The 27,937-nt window shown below is 29.4% G+C and overlaps 1 protein-coding gene across 3 annotated transcripts in view; it reads left to right on the top strand.

Annotated features, from left to right (window-relative positions):
* Men (Malic enzyme) overlaps window positions 1-26,853 on the top strand; it is a 29,747-nt gene extending 2,894 nt beyond the window's left edge. Inside the window, exons 1-7 of one of the 3 annotated variants that reach the window (XM_964133.5) lie at window positions 3,707-3,910; window positions 8,841-9,012; window positions 17,897-18,055; window positions 18,107-18,288; window positions 21,615-22,647; window positions 26,440-26,563; window positions 26,617-26,853. In XM_964133.5, coding sequence (XP_969226.2) covers window positions 3,771-3,910; window positions 8,841-9,012; window positions 17,897-18,055; window positions 18,107-18,288; window positions 21,615-22,647; window positions 26,440-26,563; window positions 26,617-26,726 — 1,920 coding nt within the window. In that variant the 5' untranslated portion in view covers window positions 3,707-3,770 and the 3' untranslated portion in view covers window positions 26,727-26,853. Of the gene's footprint in view, window positions 1-3,706; window positions 3,911-8,840; window positions 9,013-9,112; window positions 9,215-17,896; window positions 18,056-18,106; window positions 18,289-21,614; window positions 22,648-26,439; window positions 26,564-26,616 lie in introns of those variants that run through there. The other 2 variants (XM_008195131.3, XM_064356449.1) reach the window with 2 other exon arrangements.
* The last annotated feature ends 1,084 nt before the right edge of the window (window positions 26,854-27,937 follow it).

Raw genomic sequence — 27,937 nt, 5'->3', positions numbered from 1 at the left:
AAAACTAATACTAATCGCACAGGATTCAGCGTTTGGTACTAAATATTAAGAATTTTTCACTATGCCTATGAATTTTTTATGAACTTTTCTAGAATTTCATATAGTATTTAATCAAAATTAATGAATTTATGAATAAGCTGCGAAAAATTGTTATTTCTTCTATCATCTATCAAACGATGCTTTTAAATGTGGTTTGGGATAAAACATAAAACCCGTAAAAAAATCTCGCTAGCCCCAAAAAGTAATTAATTAAGTATTTTTTAATTTAATTGATATTAATTCTTAATTAAATAATTTTTTATAAGGAAGGGTAGAAAAATTCTATATAAAGTATTTATTTAATAGTAAACGCTGAATTCGGTGCAACTATTTATAATATACTGTATTATGCAGGATGTTAGGGAATGGCTTAGCAATATTTCGTATGTGAATTTGTCATAATCAGATGAGCTAAAAACCCTTATATCATTTTTCCAAAAAGTGCATACTTTCTTCAGAAATTTTTATTAACCCACCTGTTGAGAGCCACTGGGTGGCTTATGCTAGTTCATTAGCAGTTCATTTTTTCATTGAACAAAATGGAGATGGTGGCGCATGGGCGTTTAGGAAATTCTTCAAAATTGTGGCTAACATCATGGGCGTCGTTTGGGGGGAGGCAAAAAAGGGCAAGAAAGTTAACACAAAATATTTTCTCAAATAAGTTTTATTTCGTAGCGGCAAACGTTAGTTTAAAGTCAAAATTTTAATTTTGGTGCCTCAAATCATATTTTTTTGACGCTAGCTCTTATAACATCAAACAAATACCTGTTGAAAAAAATCAACAATTAATGTTTAATGATGTACAAAATAATTAAAAAAAATGACAATATATCCGACATTTTTCAATTGCCCTGTATATGAAATGAACTTGTTTAATAATATTATTAATTTTCAAAAACGAGTTTTTACATTTTAATCTTCAAATGTTACGTTTATAGTATTATGTTCTTCAACACTGTTTTTGTGTAAATCGGATCATTTATTTCACCTCGTGGATGATAAACCACTCGTTTTGACTCATGGTCTTATATTCCATTCGTGAAATAAAGCATCCTATTTACACTCAAACGTGTTAAAAATAGTATATTAAAAAACCAAGTTTTATAGGACCAGCCTTAAAGAATGAATTTAGTTTCAAAAACAAGTGGCGTTAGCCACGAGTTTTTTGAAAGAATGAGTGCTTTAATGTCTTATGATTATGAAACGAGTTTTTCATACTACGTTTTGTATAATTTAATTAATTTGTCCTCTTTTTGCCATTTTCAAACAAAAATTGTTACTTTAGCCGATTTAGGGATTTTTGTAACGGTTAGTAATGTCTGAATTTTGAGAATGAAAAATTGATTTTATTTTTTTATTTTATCCAAATTTTGGCTGAAAATTTGTATGGATGATAATGGAGGTAATCTTGCATGAACACCTCCTGAAATTTGTGAAACTAGCAAAAATACAGTCCAGAATTTATTTCTTGCGGACCTAAAAATTTTCGTAAAATGTTCCATTAAATAATGACTATTATGACATCGCACTTGATGACGTTGCGTGCTTTAAGATGCTTTGAAATAACTATTTACTGTTTATTTACTGTTTTGTGTTATTTTACTTTATATAAATTTATATAAAAGTATCATATTACAATGCTTGGTTTATATTAATTCATCGTTTAATTTGTATATAATGTTCATTATAAAAAATATGGTTTTATGTTCCTATTTTTATACACTGTATTCTTGAGTTGTTTTTGTAATAAACCTATTAAAATATGTATCTTGAAACAACAATGAGCTTGCCCCCCATAAAAATTTTGTAACGACGCCCATGGCTAACATATTTATTTGTGTGGGAGGTTCAAATAACAAAACAAATTGAAATGAAAGAATAACGTAGTGGATCAAGAAGTTAATCTCTGCTGTTTTGTTAATAATATTAAAATTTACGCTAATTTTTATAAATCTAGTTCAGCGGTTCTCAAAATTTGGGACTTTAATTTTAGAACGATTTTTTAAAAAAACTGTACATTTTTGATTTACATAAATTTTGCTTAATCGATTTGTCCTGTCCCATTTTCTGTCTACCTTTAATTTTTTCCTAAACCATTCCCTAACATGCTGTATAGTAATGCATATTTTTACAAATGTTACTAAATTATTTATGAAATTAGTCTCATTATTCAATTATCGTGTGGAGTGTTACTCCATGTCATATTCAAATTTCTCACTATGTCGCAGCAATCTTATCTTTAATCGGAAATTAGCACAATTTTTATTCACTTTCATACTATTCGAGTATGAATGACGTCAAATCATAATGGCTGTGAAATTATCTCAATCACCCTGTATTTGACGTACTTTTTTTTGTTTAAATTGGCGGAACCATACTTTAATTTTGTTTATAAATCAGAAGCTACTGACCATTTTATGTAATTTGTCGCAATGTGTTTTAATTTTAAATTACATATTATTGTTTAAATTTTTAGATAACAAAATTTTATGGAAACTTACCAAGACTTATTTAAAAACAATGTTTTCATAATTGTTTAGACGTTGTTTGAAATTAACTATTAATAACTTTTTCGTTACATAAAAACTTTTGATTTTTTAGAAAAGATTATTATTATGCAAAAATTGTTGCAAGTATTATTAGTAATCATTACAAAATCGTCATGTGACATATTTTTCTAAAAAATTTCAATACTATTTTTTAAAAAAATTATACAAAATTGAACAGAAAAGTCCAGTTTTAATATCTACTCAAAAAAAAAATGCTAAAAACTTTAGAATTTGAATTATTTTCAATATAATTTTCAGTACTTTGTTTGTCTTGTGTCTATACCGGGTGCTCAAAAACAAGCGCACCAACTCAATGGTGTGTGATAGAGAAGTGCTAATATGTGAAAGTAAAAATAGTAAACAAATCATTGTATTAAAGTTATTGATAAATAACGAATTTAATATAAATGATATGTGACAACGGTAATACATTTAAAAATAATTATTCACCATTGACTTAAAGAATGATTGTTTAGTGTGAAACATAAAAACATTAAAAAACAATGAAAACTGAAGAAGTTAACAAAATAACTTTGTAGCTCCAGAATTTTTAAAAATATGACTGGAATTTTTTCAAAATTTTTCCCGCAATCTAAACATGCTTCTCAACAACGTACCAATGAGTTTGTGGCCAGTTTTTGAGCAGCCTGTAACCCTAAAACACACAAAAATTTCTTCTTTTATTTTACTTCTTCCATCTTTTAATAATAGCTTTGACAGTGATAACTTAGCATTTCTTGGGTCATTCAAACCTAGATACATTTAAAATCTTCACGTTAATACCGAATGATCACAAAATAATAATCAAAATTTTCCTGAAATGAGGCTGAGTCATGAATCACGCTTTTCAATTAATTTATCCTCAATAAACATCACGTTTCTGTCCATTTAACGGTTAACTAAAGTGTAATGCACTTGCACTTTCTAAAAAAAACGCATAAAAAATAACAATCAATAAATGTAGTAACCTTCCTTCCCGCAAGGACAACATCAAAGTGACCCAAATCTAACCTATCTCAATTTATTATCCTTGGTAACACGTGAGAAAAAATAGTGTGATTTTGACATTCTACATCATGCTATGATGTTTATGTTTTGACTTTTTATTTGTAGAATAATTTGATAAGCTCGTATTATTGGGTGCACAATCACAATCTAAAAGTCGCAAAGTACAAATTGAATATGCTATATATAAGAAGAATCAACAGCCGAAATTTAAAACTACCGAACAGTTCACACTGTTCCAAAGTGAGTGTAGTACGTGCCTATGTGAAAATGCTTGATTATTTCACAAAACTGGTTGGAAACAATTCAGGAGAAAAGTGAGTAAAACTTTGTGTTATATTGGTGAATGGTCAGCTGTAGCACAAAGTACATTTGTTACAACATATTCCGGTTCAAACTTATTACTGCTTCAAACTTCAAATTTCCTAAATAAATGCAAAAATCGCTAAACTAATTACTCTCATCGCTAATTTAAAATTTAGATTTAAAGACGGGTTATAAATTTTTCATTTAATCGCATTCTTTGCGTCAAAATTCTATCAAATCGCCAATAAAGTAAAATTTGCTACAAAAATTTCCATTTTTAATTAATGTAAAAGACATTACTTTCACAAAATACAAATATGTTAATTTTCTTACAAAGTTATGCTCTCAAAAGCTAGTCATTTTCCTAATTTATGAAATAAATCAAATATTTGTAAAATCCTTAAATAGTTGTGTAACTAGTGCAAATGCCTTGACGAGTCAGTAAAAAGATAAAATATTTATTTTTCTCCAACGACCTGCAAATAAATAGTTGGACACTTTGAATAAGTTTTATTTACTAATCAACTGTTCTTCCTTAATCACTTTTTCCTCGCATTTTTCTGAGTATTATGTCAATGTACTTCGTCTTATTTGTTTAATACAGACGTAAAACATTTTCATACAATTGTGTGTAAATAAGTTGATTGATTTTGATTACAAAGATATTCATATCGATCAAAAACAAAATGTGAGCCTAAAAATTTCAATTACTAACTATTTTTTACTGTAATTATAAATTAATTAATTACCACACGTTGAAATCGTGGAATGTCAGTCAATCATCAATTTTTAGAACATTAATTAAAGGGAAATAAATCCCTATCACGCGCACTCCCACAATAATTAAAACCAAACGATAACCCAGAAAGTTTTTGCTTTTCTAATTTTGTCTGCAATGTAAGAATTTTATTGAAAATAATTTTGCCAATGTCACATTTTACGATCTGGCGTTTCAAACAACCTATTTTTGTTTTAATGATACATGGAAGTAAGCAAACAAGAATCTAATTAGCTTTATGAAATATATTGTGTGCAGTACTTTTTATTTTACCCTGTAATAATTATCGTAATCTTAAGTATTCTCCAAACAAAAAGAAAAAAAGAGGCAACACAAAACAGTAAATTGTAAATTTCTATCTTATACAGTGTAATGAGCATATACAAGATGTTCCGTCTAAACTTCACATTAGAAGTATTGGTGGTTCTAATAATGATGGTCATCTGAAAATTTCTATACAACTATAATCTCAATGAAAATATTTTCAAGATGGTGAAACTGCCGGTTATACCGGAAGTCGCTATCAACTTTATTATTTTAAATAGAAAGCTATATTTTTAATGCTTTTTTGGATTACTAGAGTTATTTTAAGGTCGTCATCATAATTATATTTATTTTTATTTATTTTGTTTTCACGGGACGGATAACACAATTTTGAACAGAATTTGTCGTTTGTTTAATCAGAAATGTTTTTATGATAAACTCCGCAAAAATAGCTGTGGCTAGTAGGAAGTTTTTTAGAATGTCAAAAAAAAATAACTTGAAAATTATCACAGATAGGTATAGGGAATGCTAAGACAGATTCAATCTTCTCCATCTAGTAAAATAAAAATTGGGATATCCTATTTAAAAAAATTAAGTTATGAGTACTTGAAGTCCAAACTTAACCTTGAATTTTTTGGGTTTATTAACTTTTTTTCCAATTTTAAACACACTGGAGAACAGATATAGGCTTTCTCTTTTAATTCTCCAAATATACATCTCTAAAACTACAAGAGTTACCGATTTTTTAAGTGACAGGTGCAAATCCAAAAATTTTCTAAAATCTTAAATATCTCGAAGACGGTTAAACTCAGGTATAGGGACAGTTAATAAAAACTGCTTTAAGATAACTCAACTAATTCAAAAACGCAGTGAAAAACATAGCTTTCCATTTAAAATAAGAAAGTTGATAGCGTCTTCCGGTAAACCGGAAGTGCTACCATATTGAAAATATTTTCCTTACGCAGAACTCAACGAATTATGTTCTTTATTAGAACTTTCAGTGCTTCTAATATGGGGTTTAATCGAAACAGCTTGTATTAGCTGTATTAGCTGTCGCATTTTACCAAATTATTTTTTTAAATAAGGTTGATAAAAATGTAAAATACATAGGTATTATTGATTAGATCTCCTACTGAAAGGAGTGCAAAAATAATTTATAACAACTAATTCTGAGATAAAATGCGACGTTGGTGTTTACATAGTTTTGAAACAGTTAATTAATTAATTAATATGAATTAAAGGCACAACTATATCGTATTTTTGTAAAGTTTACACGATTAAAAATGAAAATAATAAGTTAAAATCCGTTTTCGGATTATCATTATTTCAAGCCTGCCTTAAGAGGTAGGTCTAAAAAATGTTGGTAAGGTCTTCATAAAAATCGATGTTCTGTTGACTGCTATTTAAAAAAAACGTGTATTTAAAACAAATCATGCTAGTCTTTTTAACAGTTGACAATTTTGAAAATTGTAGAAAAGTCTTTAAACTTTTGGTTATCAAATGCAAAAAAATATTCGTGTTCAAGAGACGTGATTTTTTGAATTGACCTGCCAATCAAAATTAAAAAAATATTGACAAATGATCACTAATCAAAAATAAAAATAATACTACCTAGTATATTTAAAGATTTTGATTTTTTGATAAATTTTAATTTTTTTAATTCAAAAAACTGTTGTAAACATATAGGGTGCTCGCGAAGTTGAGGCGTTATTTAAAGCCGATACCATGCACTGTTCTTAAGAGTTTTTGCCCAAAACACCTAAAAGTAAAATGTTAATGATAAAAAAAGATACAATAACTTCATTTTTTAGAATCTTTTCAAGTCGACCCTGTTCAAATATGCAAATTGACAAGAAATGGTGTTAATCAAAAATAACTAAAATATGCCAAACTGGGAATAAGTTGGTTTCATTCAAAATTAAACATATTCGAATTAAGTTGCCATTTAAAATGCATTGTCAAATGTCAAGTTAATCGCGATTAAAATTTAATTGCGATTAAAATGTTCTGTAAACCGGCAGTTAGTGTGAAACATAAAAACATAAAAAAATTATAAAAACTGAAGAAATTAACAAAATTTTAAAATATGACTTAGAATTAAAAAAAAAATCCCATAATCTTCACTAATGTACACACATTTCTCAACAACGTACCACTGAGTTGGTGCGCCAGTTTTTGAGATACGTATGCATCAAAATAAATGCATACAGGGTGTTTCACATAATTATATATTCCGATACAAACACGATTAGAAATTTTGAAAAATTGGATAGTCTTCTTAAGTTTGTTCTCTCCTTCAAAATTTCAACGTTTTTAGTTAGTTAATGATTAAAATAGATTAGAATTCAAAAAAATGTTTTTTTTTGTTTATTTTATTAATGATTCTTGGTGAGTGAAATTCATTTAGTAATCAGGTAATAATTAGATTACTAATGTAATTAGTCACATTAGTACCATTTGACTTTCAGATTCTAGGCTAACAATCTTTTTTATAATAAAATATATTTTTTTGAAAAATTCTCGAAAAATATTTTAAATTTGCTATGCAAACCCCATATCATTAGAAAGCTTATGCAAAATGTTATCGATACGTATAAAAAAATTCATGGTGTTCCATTTGAAAAAAAAATTAGTTATTAAACTTTTTGCGTTTTGGCACACGCTATATATCATCTGCGTGCTTTAACTAAAAGTCGACTATTTGCTAAAACTACAAGGTATTCTAAGTTTTTCTGTAACAAATTTATCGGAAAATATTCATAAGCGACTTTGCAGTGATTTTTCAAATGTTGGTCTTTTTTATAACAAAAAGTTGAATAATTTCGAAACGAAAAGAGATAGACCTATAATAGTTTATATAAAGTTTCATTATTTTTTGCGTAGAATCTAATTATGCAAAAATATATAAGGTGTTCTGTTTAAAAAAAAATAACTTTGGTTTACCACTCTGTATACAACACCCTATGTATAATAAAAATATTTTTAGTTTTTATATTTTAAGTCGATCTATCGTATAATAAAAACGACATGGCAATATTTTAAATAGCAAAAAAAATATAGACCAATTACACACCCCTGGGTCACCCTGGGACTTACTAGATTTTATTGTTACGCATTACAGTTTACAAGAGATTGCACATTTTATTATTTTATATCCCATTTCAGTTCATAGCAGAATTTTGCAACGTCGCATTTGCATTTTTGCAGTGAAATGAAGCACGTATTGAGAGTTTCTGATGGGTTTTCTTGGTTCAAAATTTGTCACTGGAATTTAGTTTAATACAGAGAACTCTTAAATGCTACTATGAACTGAAATGGGAAAGTTATACATAAACTGGGTTTGAACGTAAAGAATTTTCCAAAAAAAACTTAAAAACATGAAAGAAACTGATCCATCAAAGTTTGACACAATTGACGTTTGAAGTTCATTCGCCTATAAATGTAACTTTTATGTGGTTTAGACGCACAAAGGGAGCAGTTTTCATAACATATCCAATTGCCACCAAAAGTAAGTCCGATTTTTAAAATCAAAAACGCTGTTTTTTATTTTTTTCTACATCGGACTTTGTTTAAAAAAAATCGAACTTACCTTTACACGACTGAAAATTTCAAGCTGAAAATAGCAGCCAAATCAATTGATTTAAAGATAAACTATAATAATGTTTTAAAATAAATAAAAATCAATAAGTATTAATAACCCAGTCGGCGGGAATTTAATTGTTGTAAGAGAGGATATCAATTATTCTCATTATTTTAAAACATTGACTTGTGCACAGTCACGATCCTCCTCCTTCATTCATCGACGTCGGCGACGACGGCGTCATCAGCTGACCATGACGTCGACGTCGTCTGCGCTTGCGTCCACCTTAATTTTCTCACACAATCATTTCGTATTTTAGCGGACGACTACTGAACACCGGCAATCAGAAAGTAAACGACTCGTCGAACGTGCACACAGTGAAAATGTCGACGTACGAAAGAGATCGACTGGGCCAACGAGGAGCCGGAGACAATGCTGCTACAAGTTCAACGAGTGGTCTCGATCGACTAAAGAATGCCAGCTTAAATAAGGTATGATGTCCTTTTTAACTTGTAATAATCACCGGTTGTAAAATTGGCGACGTCGCGACGTCCACGACGTCTATTGACAAAACATGACCCAGTTGTGTGGTTTTGTGGTGAGAAAATGGGATCGGATGTTAGTTGGTGGGATTTAACGCCTACGCCGAGGAAAATCGCTTTTCCCGAAAATTTGGCCGATATCGATGGACGGGTATTGAATCATTAGTTTTTTCTATTTTTGGTTTTCTTAAATTGATTTTTGAACTTTGGGGAACTTTCCATAGGACATGCACATGCGCCCCTATACTTATTTTTTTGCAATAACCATTTACGACAAATTTATTTATAAAAGAGAACAATAATCGTTGCATAAACCACATATTGTGACTGTAATCTTAATATTTTTTTCATTGAATGAACAAAGGTTGAGGAGGTTTTATTTGATTAACAGTACTGTGCTTATTTTTTAAATTAATTTACATGTTAAAAAATCAAACTTAAATCGCAACAAAAAGTGTAAACCCAAATAGTGAAAAATGATCAAAATAATCTGCAGTAAAATGCAAATTATATCGGTTTTGAAAAAGGGCACGAAGTGAGTAATAAAAATCTTTAACAAAGGACATCCTAATTTGTATTTTACTGCGTATTTTTCTGTTGTAAGAATTATTATCTTAGTCAATTTTATTACCATTTGTTAGTAGAGCATGTATTGGAGGGGAGTATTTTGATCATTTGTTACAGTTCCCATCACACAGTATGATTCTTTTAGAACCTACATTAGAAATTTTTCAATATCTAATGCAACTAGAGTTTGGAAAATTTGTACAATCACGATCAAAAAGAATGACACCCCTACTAACCGGGCTGTATAGTAAAAGTCCGACTAAAAACTTTTAGGTCATAAATTTCAAACTTTCCAGCTACTTTACACAATATCCAGCTAGTTTATACATTAGCCAAACCTAGACATTAAAGGTATCTTATCGAAAAGATTTGTAGATGCGGTTTCAGGGGTGTCATTCTTTTTGATTGTGACTGTACACATCCCAAATCGAAAAGTTCAACTAAATTTGTCGTAACTTTTGACGTTGACATATGCCAATTTTATTTTTAAATTGTCATATACAGGGGCTTAAATGATAAATGATTTTTCTTGCAGTCGCTACTTGGAGGTTTGATGAGTCTTTTAAAATTTTCAAAAATGTTAACTGTCAAATTGCAAAGCTATTAGGATTTTTTTCAAAATAATGATCGGAAAACGGCTATAACAACATCGATATTTATGGTGACTTTTATTAACACGTCCTATCGGTCCTTTACCTGACTCTTTCAGTTTTTTAAATAATCATAAGAAACCGGTTTTACTTAGTAATTTTTATCGATATCAATCAAGTAGGCCTTGCAAAATGGTCAACACTTGTCAAACTTCAACATTTTATTTAGTAGAATAAGCACTAAATCAATAAAATGTAATAATGGTTTATTGTAACTTAGAGAATTATCTAAAGTAACTTAATCAGTCCACCATCGTGTTTTAATTTTAAACTTCTTGAAGATGGTGGATAACTTATTGAACATTTCTTTTAATAAAGAGCACTACTTTATCGTATTTTTAGAAATTGTATTCGATTAAAAATAAAAATAATGAACTAAAATTATGTTTTTGTGGTTATTTCAAAAATTGTGAGATAGATATAAAAAATTTTGATAATAGATTCTATGAAAATCAATATTCTTCTGATTGCCATTAAAAAATCAGGGTCATTCTGTTTGAATTTTTTTATTATAACCATTTTTTGATCATCATTATTTTCAAAAAAAAATCATATTAACCTTGCAATTTGACAGTTGGCAATTCAAAAAATTTTAAGACTCTTCGAACCTTTGGTTATCAAATGCAAAAAAGATTATTCACTTATAATAAAGCGTTCAAGAGATATGATGTTTTGAATGATAAAAAATTGACATAATGCAAAAACTATGACAGATAAGTACTAACAACTAGATTTTTACTCAATTTAAAAAGGTGAGTTCAAAATGCGAATAAAACAAGGTGTCTATTTCTCATAGTTTTGGAACTTCGGCCATTTTGAAAATACTAATTTAGTTAAAATCAGGAATGGTAGATTTGGACTGTGTAAAAAACTTCAAAATTCTAGCTGTACTATTAGAATTCTAATTCTAATGTAGCCCCCCTCCTAAAAACATCAGCTTGTACAAAGTGTATTAAAATGATTTTCATCTAGTTGCCTATGAATTTTTGATGTAGAATCAGAAATGCCGCTTTATGGAAACACTAACAGGCTTTTTAACATTATTTTAACATACCTTGTACATTAGCGTTAACTGCTTTGTTTTGGCATTTGTTTTACTCCCAATTATGACTAACCCTGTATTTCGGTATGCTAAATAATACGTTAACGTGATCTTTTTTACATTAAATTAAATTTAAATTACATTAAATTTTACCTTCAATTAATTTGTGCTTAAGGGCATTATTTAAATAAAACAACTATATTTTTATCGACAAAATGAATGGATCATTCCTACCTACCTTTGGACTAGGTATACTTAAACCTAACAACAGTGGTTACGCAAATTGTTATGACCTTCACCGCCAATTTTGTTATTGTAATGTAGGATTGTTAAGTGCCCTTTGTATACCTACTTTATCTTTATAATTTCAATGAAAGTATAACAGTAGGTATGATACTGATATTAAAATACTTAGAAAATTACCCAAAGATAATAAATGATAATCCCATCTATAACATTCGAGATGACATCGCAAAAGTGTAATAATAAACTCTGCAAACTCACTCTGCATGTTGAGGCAAAAATTCAATTTTAATAAAATAACGGATCGTAAGAATTTCAAATCGTTGCTTACACACCTGAAAATTGCTAATTGTTTCTCAAAGGTAAACACTCGAGATGACAATGCAAAAGTTAAAATAACATTTTTTTCAATGGAAATTGTAGACTAAAAACCTGTCCTAATAGTTTTTAATTGCCAAAATTATGAGAGGAGTGTGGGTGTTAGTCTACATTTCTGACATTCATCGATTTTATCTCTCTGACACAGTTTACGTCATAAAAATCTCCCAAGAGATCACACCACTAAATCGCATTCTTGAACGACACATTTTTCATTATCCACGTTATTCGAATAATGTCAATAGCTTTCGCCTTTCCATTCTTGAAAAGGAATTCAATGTCGCCTGATTTTGTGATGGTCTGATGGTACTTGTTAATATCTATCTTTACAGTAAAGAAAGTATTTTTATCGATTTAATTGATGTTTCGTGAATACTTATCTATAACCTCGTTTCGATTTAATGACATTAAAATTATTGTGTTGAAAATTTTCACTAAAATTATTTAAAAGGTGTGTCATGTTCATCGAATTTTTCCATGTCGTTACTTGAAGGTACAGTACATGGCGATAAAAGTAAATGCAAACAAGAGTGAAAGTTTTATTTAGGAATCAGCGCTAAAAATAAATCAAGAACACACTTTATTATCATTTTTAATGGAAATTTTGATCTACTATTATTATTTCTACCTGTATTTTTACAATTATGTAATGATCCTTTACTATAAGTTTCGCAAACAAATTACACAAACGTGATAATCACGGGTACTTAACTACCAAAATAAATTATCTGATATAACCATGCTAAAACTGATGCGCTGAAAGTAGTTCATTTTTCGTATGTATTTCCATTTATTATTGTTTTCAGTTTAGATAGTCAAAACAAAATTATCAGAATTTTTTTGCATTTTTGAATGTTTACGGTTTTATAATCAAGTAAATGACATTAATAATTGCCAATGTTTTCCTGTTTAATTTTGCTGATTCATACAATTACCTGCTAGAGTACTAATTAATGAAACAGGAGTAACTTAAAAAAGCCAACAGCTTGCTTCCATTATAATGATTAACTTTATGAAAAATATAGAATGACTCCGCGATTCTTCAAATTAACGAAGTGAAAGTTTGGAAAATAATACATAATGCAATTATGTCTTAACTATCGTCAGCCCTTGGCTAAATTCCACATTTCAAATTAGCTAACTGTCTTGTATTTTCTTTTTTTGAATACATCGATCCCTGCGAGTTGGAAAAATTCATTAAATGAAAAATAAATAAATATTTTTTTCCAAAAGCCTTAAATATTAACTAAATTATTTTCAAATATATCGAGTGTTTCATAAATGAGCTACAATACAAACTTTTGGATTTGTGGAAGTAGTAGTAAAGCTACTGCTGATGATTTTTTTAATGTTTAAAGTTAAATATTTTTTGAGTAATCAGAAAAAACACTTAACTGTTAATACTTTTAGGGCCAGTTTACAGAAAGGTTTATTAAAATTTAATTCGTTGTTAAAAGTTAACAACGCGAATGGACCAATCAAACTTGTTCAATTTGATCACGTGATCAGTTAATCACACATTTAATTGCAGATTAACTTAATGACGCTTCTATAACCCGATCCTTAGAGAGACAATTCAAAAGTCTTTTAAATGGTAAAATAAAAAACACGGTGTTTCATTTACAACAATTCTGATTCTGATTCTTTTAGGGCTCACATTAGAATTTTTTTAATTTCTAATATAGCTAGAGATTTAAGATTTTTTATACAATCGACCGTTCTGAGTTCAACTAACTTATTTTCAGAATGGCTGAATTTTTGTAACTACGAGAAATTGGCGCCAACTTGAATTTTTAAATAGTACCCACCTATGTTTATTGCATTTTTGAATTCGCCTCCTAAAACTGAGTAAAATGTACTCTAGTTGTTAGTACTTATCTGCCATAGTTTTTGACGTATGTCAATTTTTTTTTTGTACAAATTTTCATTTGTAGGAGTTCATCTAAAATATTCGTGAACCCTTTACAATAACTGAATAATTCTTTTTGAATTTGACAGCCAAAGGTTCAAAGGGTCTTCTCAAGTCTTTAGAATTATCAATTGTCAAATTGCAAGGTTACTATGATTTTTTGGAAATGATGATAAAAAAGTGATTATAAAACTGTTTTTTCAAATGTAATGACCCTGATATTTCAAGAGCACTCAAAAGAACATCAATTTTTATACAGACTTTTATTAACATCTTCCTTATCTATCTCTTTCAGTTTTTGAAATAATCGCAAAAAACAGAATTTTGGCTCACTATTTTCATTTTTAATCAAGTAAACTTTTGAAAAATACGATAAAATTGTGTTATTAATTAAAAGAAATGTTCCATTTGATTACCATTTTCATTCAAGAAGTTCAAAATTTGATGGCAAACTTCATAATTTACTAAGTTATAATAAACCATGATTAAATATTATTGTTTTGCTGCTTATTCGATAATGAACCAGCTAAAAACTAATAAAATATTTCAGTTTCAGCCTATTTGATTAACTATGAAAATCACGAAGTAAAATCCGTTTTATAAAATTTTTTCGAAAAACTGTAAGAGATAGGTATAGGACGTATTGATAAAAGTCACCATATATTCAATATACAATTCAATATACACCATATATACAATATTCTTTCGATTGCCGTTAAAAAATATGGTCTTTCTATTTGAAAAAACTGAGTTATAGCAGTTTTTTGAAAACCATTTTGAAAAAATCATACTAGCTATGAATTTTGACTATTGACAATTTCGAAAATTCTAGAAAACTCTTCGAAACTTCGGTTATCGAATGCAAAAAAAGTTATTCACTTATTGCAAAGGGTTCATAGCCTGTTATATTTTAAATAAACCCAAATGAAAATTTGTACAAAGAAATTGACATATCAAAAAGTATGACAGATAAGTACCAACAACTTGGGTAAATTTTACTAAGCTTGAGAAGGTAAATTCAAATATGCAATAAAAATGTGTGGTTACTAGTAAAAATTTTAAACTTGGCGCCAATTTTTTATAGTTTCGGAGGCTCAGCCATTTTGAAAATAATTTAGTTGAACTAAAATGGTTGACTTGGATCGTACATAAAATTTTAAAGCTCTAACTATATTAGAAGTTAAAAAAATTCTAATGTAGGCCCTAATAGAATCACCCTGTATACCTCTGGACCAAAGTTTCCGCAAAAAAAAAACACTAGGAAAAATCAACCAATAACAATTTAGCTTAACAACATCAGTGTTTATCATTAAAAAAACATAAGTTTGTATTGTAGCGATTTTCGGAAACACCCTGTATACTTGAAAATAATTTTAGGTGAGTGAGGAGGTTTAGAAAAATGATTTATTTTTTATTAGAAACCAGACAATACAAGTTATTAAAAAAATTGTAATCATTGTCTTAACAGGAAACAAAGCAAGTCCAAAGTCTCGTGATTTGCAATTGGAGGATTCCGATACAAAGTTCACGATTTTTATTGTTTCTGATGTATTGCAGAGTCACTCACTCACTCAAACTGGGAAATGGAATTTTCTGGAACTGCTATTTCTTATCAAATGATGGTTTTGAGTTTAAAACAAATATTGTTGTAGATGATTGAAGCGAAAGGTGTGTGTGCTAAAAATATGTTGCTTCCTAATTGTGCAACACTTCCTCATTGATTGCATCAGAAAACCGCAAACCACTGATTTTTAAATATACCTACATATTTCACTTAGCCATAGGCGATTTCAAAAAACATAATTGTTGCAAAATGATAAAAAATCACGCGACTTTACAAATTGTCTGGATGTAATGCAATGACCGTCCTTGATTGAAAAAGAGGTCAAATTACTTTCTTGTTGACATTTTTATCAAAATTATATAACGAGTATTGTATTTAAGATGCCGATTAATCGCATTTAATACAAATATAGATTGTGTAAGTCAAAACATTTCACAATGTTTGCCGAAATCAGGAAATTGCATTTTTGGCCTCGACAACTGTAATTTAATAAATTAAAAAATAAAAAATTAATAAATAAAATAACAATAGGTATGTATAAAATAAAAAATATAAAAACTTAATTAATCGAAATTTTATTAATTCTGTAGGGTCTTTCTGGATCAACGGTGTGTAATGCTTTAAGCAAAAATTTCTTAGTAAAATTTTTTTACGAACTTTTTACATCAAACATTTAAGCATTTTAGGTGTTCTAAAATGACAAGAAATAATAATTTTTGCAGCGTGTTAATATTAATTAATTTGATTGCGACTTTATGCAAGTAATGAATTAGTAAGAAAATAAAAAACTATGGGTCGGTTTACAGAAAGCGAAATTAAAATTTAATTCCGAATTAAACTAATTCGACATTAAGTTGCCATTTAAAATGCAGTGACAAATATCAAGGTAATCACGAATTAAAATTTGTTTGTAATTAAAACGTTCTGTAAACTTCTTTGTTTTTTCTAACTATCCTAGAAACAAGTAAGGCAGTAGGCAATTAAGGTATACTTAATCCTGCTTTTTCCGTTAATTTACGCTAATTAGCTGCCCGGTGATTTCTAATTTTCCCTAAATTCTTAATCTTGTTGCAAAATTGGTTCAATTTTCTCTTTGTATTTTCAGTTCTTTCATAAAACATTTAATTCTTTACATTCATATTTCCTCCTGAATCTTAAAATTTTAACTCAAATTCTTCTAGAATCTCAACTTTGTTGTCGAGGAAAATTCAACTGTTTCTTACGATCCTCAAGATTCTTCCTCAGAACGGCAAAACATTTCTAAATTTAAAATTTTTAATTCTCTCAAACTCTTTTGTTAAAATTGTTTCCCCACTTACACTCATATCACTGTTACCACTTATAATGCAACAAAAATTAATGAAAACACAAAAACAATTAAAGAATGTTGGCACATTAATTTAACGACAGAGCTTACCAAAAAGTCTTATAAACTAATTAATTAGTCACACAGAAATCAGCGTTTTCTATTAAATATTGTTTTTTAATTTTCCTACATTTCTTGAAATAAACATGACTTACTAAAAAATATATTAATAAAATTTAAAATATTATCCCGTGTAATTAATTAATTATTAATTTTATAATTTCAATAGTGTCTTTCTAAACCAACTGTGATATTTTATGCAAAAAATTCGTAATAAAATTGTTGCTAGCCTAAAAATTTCGATTAACTAAATTTTGATATTTTTTATTATTATTAATAATATATTATATATGCATTATTATTTTTTAATAATAATTAAGGGTTAGTTATATAATCGAATTTAAAGGAGCATTATATGAAATGTTGTTCAGAGTGTAAAATATTTGCCAACAAATCCATAGTAACCAGCACGTTATAAACAACTTTTAATTTAATGCTCCTTTAAATTAGATCATAAAATTGGCCCTCATATTTTATTACAAAAATTAAATCATTTTTTGGACATTTTCTTAAATATTTTCGTTAACATCACTAATACTTCCATGTCAGTTTATTGATTGAACATCCACTAATTTATTAATTACATAAAATCACAATGAAATTTTTTTTCTGCTAGATTCTAATCAACGCCATTTCTTGATGAAAATAGTAAACACATAGATCCGTTAGGTGTTGAAAAATCGAAATCTGAATTAATCGAATAACTGTCTTCAGTAAAGGAGAAATTAAATTTTTACACATCCATGCCTAATAATTTAAATTTAATAAAAAAAAACTTTTTGAGGAGTAGTTTTGTAATTCACAATAATTCTTTTAGTAACTGGTGTCTGTCTTCATAGTAATGAGTAAGAGTAAATTTATAAAAACTTATAAGAGTAAATTTATACTCGAAACGTCGACTTGAAATAAAATTGTTAGTCCCGATTTCTTCAATTCTAACGTAACCTCATTATTCATAATTTACAACGTTCAGTTTTATTAAAACTCTCAGCTTCGCTTCGAGCTTCAATATTAAAGTTTCTCGCTACAAAACTAATGTAAACTTTGTCAACAGGGAATGGCTTTTACTTTGGAGGAACGACAAATTTTGGGCATCCACGGTTTTCTCCCTCCACGAGTAAAAACACAAGAAGAACAAGTAGAACATTGTCGTATGTGTCTGGAGCGTCTTGATAATAGTCTCAACAAATACCTTTACCTAATGAATCTCCTTGTAAGTCGAAACAATCTCCAAATTGAATTTTCTTTATTTTTCGATTTTTAGGATCGCAACGAGAAATTGTTTTATCGTCTCGTTGGAGAAAATGTCCAAGATATAATGCCTCTGATCTACACTCCTACTGTAGGTGAAGCATGCCAAAAATTCGGTTTGGTTTATCGGCGACCTAGAGGCTTGTTCATAACCATTCACGATAAAGGACATGTTTATGATATTTTGAAGAACTGGTAAGTTTAATATTCCCTCTTTTTAGTTTAACTGGCGCAAGAACTGATGAGGAAGACACTAAATGACAAAAGAGTTCGTAGTTTTTTTAAAAGAATAAACATTTTTCAAATTCCGTTTTTTCTAGTTTTCTAGTTTTGTTTAAGATTTTTCTAAATTATTTGTTAGTAGTTTGCTGGTCTAGACTTTTCCCAAAATTCTTACCTCACTCTTTTTTAAAGCCTTTCGTTATTTTGTCTAAACTCTACTAAAAATTATTTTATAAACACATCTATGTATTTTCTCCAAAATCTATTTAGATTCCATTCTTTAAAAATTCTTCTATAGTTCTACAGCCTGTATCAGAACTCACTCCCCACCGGAAATGTGCGTATAGTTTAGGCAATTCTGAAGCTAAAGTTCCTTTACAAAAAAATTCTAACTTTGCGTTTGGGAGATCGTTTAAAAATATCCAATCACAAATGGCCTTGCTCTAGAAGATTAGGGGAACAAAACACGTTGCTAGGAAAACAAAAATAGGTAGAATAAAAGTGGGCATTTAAATTATTTTTCATTCCTTTGTAACGCATCTACTGTATGCAGTACACCTGAGAGAGAGCTTCTGGGATTGGTCATTTTGAGACCTCTGTTTCTCACACACTAAAAATAAAAGACCTACTTTTTTGCATTTTCACCATCTCTATTGCTGTTACCACTAGCACCTTTCCGGTGGGGAGTGAATCTGATACACCCTGTATAGTTTAGTTTAGCATTATTTCTCTACTCTTAATTAGATTTTGCTTAAAATTTTAGTTTTGATTCTTTTCTAAAGCTTTTTTAGATTATTTTGTAAACCCATCTTTAGATTCTCTTATAAATTGTCCAGAGGGTTCTGAATATTATTTTTCAGACTCTACTCAAAATTATTTTATAAATACTAATTTTTCCTAGATCTTCCAAACACTCTTTTAAATTTTACGTCTTTTAAAAATTCTTATAGTTTCTTTATTTCAGATTATATATTCTTTAGCATTGTTCCTGTGCTCTTCTACTTTTCTGAAGATTCTTCTCCGATTCGTTATTTGTAAAGCCGTTTGTAGTTCTAAAATATGGATTCTTCTTTAGATTATTTTATAAATTCATCTTTAGATTTGTTTCCACTCTCTTTTACACTCTCCAAATTCTAATGTAGATTCTATGTTACGTGTTTTTTAACATTTCTCTGTAGTTTTGTTTAGAATTTTTCAAATTATTCTTTAGTATTGTTTCTATATTTTTCTTAAAATTCTTTTCTAAAGCTTTCTGTAAATCTAAAATCTAGACTCTTCTCTAGATTCTTCTAAACTCTCTAAATTCCTTTTTAGATTCCATTCCGCGTTTTACAAAATTCCTGGATAGTTTCGTTTAAAATTTACTATTCTTTAGCAATGTTTCAGTACCTCACTCTTCTCTATATTTTTTTGAAGAATTATCTACTGATTCTTTTCAAAAGCCTTCTGTAGAAGCTATTGATAAAGGGCTTCAGCATTAGATTCCTACTTTATTTTATAAAGGCTGACAGTTTTTAATGTTTGTTTTTTTGGACTTTCATTAAATTATTTTATAAATCAATTTTAGATTTGTAAATCCTTCTCTAGATTTTTCTAAAAATTCATCTGATTCTTTATTAAAGCTTTCTGTAAATCTACTTATAGATTCCATTTTGCGTCTTTAAATAATTCTTCAGTTTCGTTTTGACTATTTTCACATTCTTCTTTAAAGTACTTGTCTCTAAATTTTTCTGACATATTTTTAAAGCTTTCTTTCTGTAGATCTTAAATCTGGACTCTTCTTAAGATTATTTTCTAAATCCATCTGTAGATTCTTCTCTAGATTCTCATTTACAATTATTTTGTCGACTATATTCAAAATTCTTTTATAAACACTTCTATTAAATTCCGCAAATAATCTTTTAAATATCCATTCTGTATTTTAAAAAATTCGTCAATAGTTTAAAATTTTTCATTCTATTATTTATTAACATTGTTTCTGTACCCTTCATTAGACTCTAGTGTGAAGCCGCTTGTATATCTAAAATCTAGTCTCTTTAGATTATTTTATAATCCATCTTTACATCCATTTATTTTTCTGTAGATTCTTCTTTGGATTTACTTTGTAGATTGTTTTATCCAAATTCTGCCACAAAACACCAGGATGGATGATAATGAAGGTAACCTTGCAAGAACGCCTCTTCAAATTTGTGAAATTGGTAAAAATACGGTCGCGAATTTGCTTCCTTGCCGACTTAAAAACGTTCGTAAAATGTTCCGTCAAATAATGATTGTTGACATCTCACTTGATGACGTTGCGTGCTTAAAGATGCCTACTAAAGCATGAAAATAGCGGCAAATTACAAAAAAATATTTTATAACACTACTTCTACATTTTTTCTGCATCCTCAAAATACAAGAGTAAAATTCTGCTCCTATATCTTTAAAATTCTTCTATAGTTTCGTTATTTCAGATTATTCTTTAGCATTGTCCCTGTACTCTTCTATACACTCTTATTGACTTTTGTAAAGTCTTCTGTAGATCTTAAATCTGGACTCTTCTTTCATAAATTCACCTTCAGATTCATTTAAAATTCTTTTCTAGGTATTTCTTTAGAATCATTTTGTGGACTGTTTGCCAAATTATTTTATAAACACTTCTAAAGTCTTCAAATTGATTTTGATCCATTCTGCATATCTTCAAAATTTGCTGAAATTACCTACCTATAGCTTTAAATTTAAAATTGTTTTTATTTATTTTACATGTGCAAATAATGGCCTTAGGTACAATCACGATCAAAAAGAATGACACCCTTAAAACCGCAGCCACAAATCATTTCGATATGATACGATTAATGAGTACGTTTGGCTAGTTTATAAACTAGCTGGATATTGTGTTCACTAGCTGAACAATTTATAAACTAACCTGTTTGTTTTATTTAATTTAAAACTAAGAAGATTTTAGTCACACGTTTAGTCAGCCCGATTGGCTGAAGTGTCATTCTTTTTTATCGTGACTGTACTTTAAAACATTTCATGTGAGAGGAATGGATTATTACTAAGTTTGACTAAATCATGTTATTGATTTGGCTTATTTTTTAACGAATTCGTTTTTATTAAATAAATGCAAGACAACGTAAAATCAGACTTTAATTTCGATATTCTTGCTTCTAATTGGTATAAAAAATGGGTTTTTCTTGAAATTTTGTTCATTTCATACAAAAATTCGGAATGTGTTGTCTTAGCTTCGTTCAATTTAATTCATTTTGAATTGTTCGTTTTGGAACATTTTTTTGATAAGCTTTTATATTTTTTTCTAGGCCCGAATCCGACATCAGGGTAATCGTCGTAACAGACGGCGAACGCATCCTGGGTCTGGGTGACTTGGGTGCCTGTGGTATGGGCATACCCATCGGCAAACTCTCCCTCTACACGGCTTTAGCCGGAATTAAACCGCACCAATGTCTGCCAATAACTCTAGATGTTGGAACAAACACCGAAAAAATGCTCAACGATCCACTTTACATCGGCCTAAAACAAAACCGTGTCAGAGGCCAACAATACGACGATTTCATCGAAGAATTCATGCAATCAGTTGTAAGACGTTGGGGCCAAAACACTCTCATTCAATTTGAAGATTTTGGAAACGCAAATGCGTTCCGTCTTTTAGGCAAATACAGGGATAGTTATTGCACCTTCAATGATGATATTCAAGGCACTGCAAGTGTTGCAGTTGCCGGAATTTTGGCATCACTTCGTGCCACGAAAACTCGATTGTCTGACAATACTTTGGTGTTTCAAGGAGCTGGTGAAGCTTCGCTTGGAATTGCTGCACTTTGTGTGATGGCAATGAAAGCCGAAGGAACACCGGAACATGAAGCACGGAAACGAATCTGGATGGTTGATTCCAAAGGTTTGATTGTTAAAAATCGACCAGACGGGGGAATCACCGAACATAAAGAACCCTTCGCTCAGGATCATGCACCAATTAAAACACTTGCCGAAGTTGTGCAACAAGTCAAACCGACCATTTTGATTGGAGCTGCGGCAGTTGGCGGTGCGTTCACGCCAGAGATTTTGAGAGAGATGGCTAAGAATTGTAAAAAACCCGTGATTTTTGCATTGAGTAATCCGACTTCGAAGGCTGAATGTACGGCTGAACAAGCGTATGAAAATACAGATGGGACTTGTATTTTTGCAAGTGGAAGTCCCTTTGATCCTGTTACTTATAAGGGACGCACTTATTATCCAGGACAAGGGAATAATTCGTATATTTTCCCGGGTGTTGGTTTGGCTGCGATTTGTGTGGGAATGCGTACGATTGGAGAAGATGTATTTTTGATTTCTGCTGAGGTAAGTACTAGTAACTAGTACAAAGAATTATTTGATTTTTTTATTTGAAATTTCAAGCAAAGGCTTTTACAATCATCAAATAAATTTATTCCCGGGATAAATATTATGGAAAAAAATACATAGTGTAACTAGTATTACTACTAAAATACTATTAATACTCTCTTCTGAGTTTTCTAGAGGAAAAATCAAGGAAAGAGCAAAAATTTAGAATAGTTAATTCTGAAAAGGCACTCGCTTAATACAGGGTGATTCTTTGAGGGCCTACATTTATATAGGTATTTAGAGCTTTAAAATTTTGTATACGGTCCAAATCGATCTTCTGAATTCAAGTAAATTATTTTTCAAAATGACTGAGCTTCCGGAACTATAAAAAATTAGCGTCAAGTTTGGAATTTTAAATAGTAAACATATTTGATTTTACCTTCTCAAGTTAAGTAAAATTTACCCAAGTTGTTGGTACTTATCTGTCATAGTTTTTGACATATGTCAATTTTTTTGTTAAAATTTTCATTTGCAAGGGTTTATCTAACATCTCGCAACCCTTGAACTTTTTGTGATAAGTAAATATTGTTTTTTTGTATTCGGTAACCGAAGGTTTGAAGAGTTTTCTAGAATTTTCAAAATAGTCAACTGTCAACATTCATGGCTAGTATGATTTTTTTCAAATGGTTTTAAAAAAACTGCTATAATTCAGTTTTTCTAAATCGAACGACAACGGCAATCAAAAGAATATCGATATTTATGGTGACTTGTTTACAATACGTCCTATAACTATCTCAGTTATTGAAAACAATCATAAAGCACGGATTTTACTTCGTAATTTTCATAGTTAATAATCAAGTAGACCTTGTAAAATGGTCAACAATTGTCAAACTTCAATATTTTATTTAGTTTTTAGCTTTTTTTAAACAAAATGTCAAGATTTAAAAAGGTGTTCAGAGGCTTGCTTATCCCCCCCCCCGTTTTTAACCGACTTTTGTGATTGTTTTTTGACAATGTTTCGCTCCAAAAACTAGTTAAATCTAGTGAAATAAGCTCGATTATTTTTTGTGTGACTACAATTAACACCTTTTTGAGCGTAATTTGGGGAATTTTCAGATTGTTTAAACAAAAAACTAAAACACTCGAAAAAAGACAAAAATAATGACATTTTCGACCCAAATTAGTTATTTTTCGGCAGATTAAGTGGGACGAGTCGAATTGGTTCCCAAATTCTGTAATCCTCTCTAATTATAGTCGAATTGGTTCCCGTCGGTCAGGTAGATCAGATAAACAGATTAAAGTATTATGATAACAGAAATGGCATTTGTAAGTGTATGAACAAATTTACAAGTTCCAAAACGTTCAAAAACAAATCGTATTTTAACGTTTAAAGGCTGTGAATAAATATTTCTTCGAGTATTCAAGTACTTCCACGACGATGGAGAAGGCGCATAGAACTTATGGGTGCTATGTCGAAAAATGTTAAAATTATATTCGTAATTTGTCTCCATTTTGATGCTTTAATAGTATTAATAGACATATTAACGAACGCAACGTCATCATGTGAGATGTCTTAATAGTCATTACTTTACGAAACATTTTACGAAATTTACAGAAGAGCATTGGGCTGAAAAAATTACATTCTCCTTTTTTTAAATAACCAGTTAGCCATAAATTAATGAAATTTGTTGTTGGATTTTGTGCCAAGAAAATAATTATTTGAACATTTCTATCAGCTTTAAATCTAAAATATTAACATATATTTGGCTTAATCCTTTTTACCTACCTGCTCATGCGGGAGCCAATTCGACCATCACCTTTTACAGAATTATACTTATAGAGATTATTGGGAACCAATTCGACCACGACCGATTAAGTAGGTAGCTTTGGCTTATTTTTGACGAAATTTTCCAAATTAATAACGTTGTGGCTAATAAACGTGCCCAGATTTTACAGAATTTTTTTAGAAAAATGTCGCACAGTTCAAGAACATGTTTAACGGTTTGGAAAAGATAACAATTACTCGCGTTTCCACCAAAATTTTGCGATTTTTTATGTTATTTATGACAAAATTTTACTCCAAAATGTTTTTTTTTCTGTAAATCAGAACACGTTTAGCTGTTGCTAATCTGAGCGAAATAGTTTTGTAATAATTAAGCATGCTAAAATAGCTATTTACACTCGAATGCGGTAAGTCACATTTTACAGCGCGACAACTTTGTTTGAGGCACGAGCCTGAAAGGCGAGTGCCTTATTAGTTGAAGCGCTGTAAAATGACTTAACGCATGAGATTTGTATAAAACTTTTTGGCCGACAAGCTTTTAATATTATTCTTTATAAAATATTATGCATAGAATCAATGACATTTGTGGTTCCCAAACGTATGTATAGGTGGCGCTGTTCCGGGGGGATTTATATTTTCACTAATTAAATATACACCATGGTCGATTAAATTAAATAATTATAGGTAACAAGTATTTCGTTATACGAACTTAATTATGGTAAGCACGGTTTGTATCTTAAACATGTCTAATCGTCCAGTGTTTTGTGGTTACTTTACCTAATTGTTTGCTACCAGTTTACAGCATCGTGTTTAAAGGTCAAGTTACCTTTCATGAATGGGCAACTGTCATTCACGTTTTACAGTACTGGAGGCCAAAAAATTAGTTTTGATCTAATTTGGTAATTTTTCGGCTAATTATAGCGTAATTTGTAAAAAAACTCAAACACTGAAAAACGACTAAAAACAGCACCTTTTGCGTTAAACTTTAAAAAAAATTTTATTACTTATTCTTACTTATTTGAAATTTTGCAAACTAATGATTTTTCAGGCTAAAATCATCTACCAAAAATGCACAAAAAATTGAAATTTGTGGCTTTAGTATTTATTAGCAAAATATCGCAAAAAATCTGAGATTTTATTTTAAAAGTGGGCTTAAAAATTGTAAATCTTACTCCATTTTCCATCAACTTTTGTGATTTTTCGGGTTATTTTTGATAAATTGCACTGAAAAACGGGCCAGATTAAGTGACACAGATTCGATTAATTATTGTGAATTTTGAGCGTGTTTTTACAAAATCATTTATCTTTGATTAAAAAACAACTACATCAACATAATAAAAAACTTAATATGATTTGCTTAGTTTTCAACCAATTATTCCAAAGTTTGTCAAAAAAAACTAAAGGTGCTTAAACATTAAACTAAAAAAACTAAACGTTTTGGACCAAAATTTGTGATTATTTTTAACGTCATGTTGCCAAATAATTGTGAATCTATTACAAAAATTTGCTAAAACTCTAAAAATGCAATAATTCAACACGGGTAACGCGTTTATTCTTAGAAGTATTTTAGTAAGATACAGAAAAAATCGAAAATCATTAGAACTCCTTTTTCAAAGTAGAAACCAGGTAGATAGATAATTTTTGTTAAGAGTCGTTTGTTTTTCAGTTTTCGATTACACCTTAGAAAAAATTTTTGTGTGAATAATTGTGAAAACATCGAACACTTTTAGAAACAAAATAAGCAGTGTCCTGGAATTTGAGATATTGTTTATTTTTGTTCTATTTCAAAAACACATTCAGACAATTCTAAATAAACTTTGTAATTTTGTGGCTTCTTTTACAGTCTTTAAACAATTAGATTATATTTTTTATGATAACCATTTATTGCGCTCAATTTATCAGTAAATTAATTAATTGGTGTAATTTTGAGACAGGAATTTTTTTTATTCGCAAGTAAATTTCCGACATTAACTTGGTCGTTACGCATTTTATTGCTAGCTAGAAATAAATGTTACTTTTTGTTTCAGACCCTCGCTAATTTGGTATCAGAGGCTGATTTAGAGAAAGGAAGTCTCTACCCACCTCTGTCTACAATTCAGGAAGTGTCTGTGAAAATTGCAACACGTCTTGGAGAATATGCTTACAAGAAAGGTAAACGAATTCGTTGTAATTCACTTGACTTTAAATAACACTTCCATTTTAAGGTTTTGCAACGGTTTGCCCACAACCTGACGACATGGAAGCTTTCATAAGGGCACAAATGTACAACACAGACTACATCCCTGCAGTCCCTTGCACTTATCCCTTCCCCTAAATGTAATTTATTAGCGAAATTATTTATATGATGCTTAAAACTGTTGCTGGTGGTAGGAAATGAACTGTCGACCAGTTTATTTTGTAAATTTATTTTTAAAATAAATGTAAATTATTTGTTTTTATAATAGTGTTTTCATTCAATAAAAATATCACTCTAAATATGTAATCAGTTTAATCTTCAGGTTCTTCCATAGTAACTACAATTTCTACCAGTGCTAAATACATTATACAAAAAAGGACATAAACAACCTCTATCAAAATCAGTTGAACATTCCCAGACTAGATGCTTAATATGTAGTAACAGCTGAATCATAGTATTTTATCACAAAAAGTATAAAAACGTTTGGCAAAAATTAACAAAACATTTCACCTTGACTAAAGCAAATTCTTCAGTGAATTGGTGTTTTCAATTTTTGCCTTCAGTTCGTGCACCGGAGGACTAAAAGACTAGAAGGCAAAATGAGATTTTTTTAATGTTTCTAAAAACGTGTATTTTATTTGAACATAACTCCAAATTGGTGAACAAAGTGTTTATCCCAAGATAACTTTTAACAGTCATTTCAAAAACAAAATAAAATTTAGCTACTATTTTTGTGCAAGATTCTTTTAAGACGCTATCTGACTAAAATTCCATCATCCACAAAGATTTTCAAAACAAAGGTCTACTACACCTTTTTTCAATCGTATTTCAGATTGGAAATATACAGTGTGACCCAGGGTTGTCTTACTTTTTTTGGTAATTAAAATATTACCATGCTGTTTTATTATCCGATAGATCGACTTAAAATCCACAAACTAAAAATATTTTTATTATGCAATTGGAATCTACGCAAAAAATAATGTAACTTATCTTTTTTTCATTTTAGAATTATTCTTTTAACTTTTCGTTATAAAAAAAACCAATTTTTTAAAAGCACTGCAAAGTCGCCTATGAATAGTTTTCGGCAAATTTGCAAAAAAAAAATCAGAATACCTTGTTTTTGGAAATAGACGACTTTCAGTTAAAGCACTCAGATAAAAAACAGAGTGTGCTAAAACGCAAAAAGTTGAATTACTCATTTATTTCAATTGAAACATCCTGTATTTTTTTCATGTATCGATAGCATTTTTGATAAGCTTTTCATTTCAAAAAAAATGATTTTATTAAGAAAATTTGTTATCCTAGAATCTGATAAGTAAAATGGTAATTTATTTTAGAACATGCTCTAA

Source organism: Tribolium castaneum, chromosome 4 (assembly GCF_031307605.1).
Source record: "Tribolium castaneum strain GA2 chromosome 4, icTriCast1.1, whole genome shotgun sequence".
Taxonomy (NCBI): domain Eukaryota; kingdom Metazoa; phylum Arthropoda; class Insecta; order Coleoptera; family Tenebrionidae; genus Tribolium; species Tribolium castaneum.
Note: the sequence above shows the minus strand (reverse complement) of the source record. Positions and strands in the feature narration are given on the sequence as shown.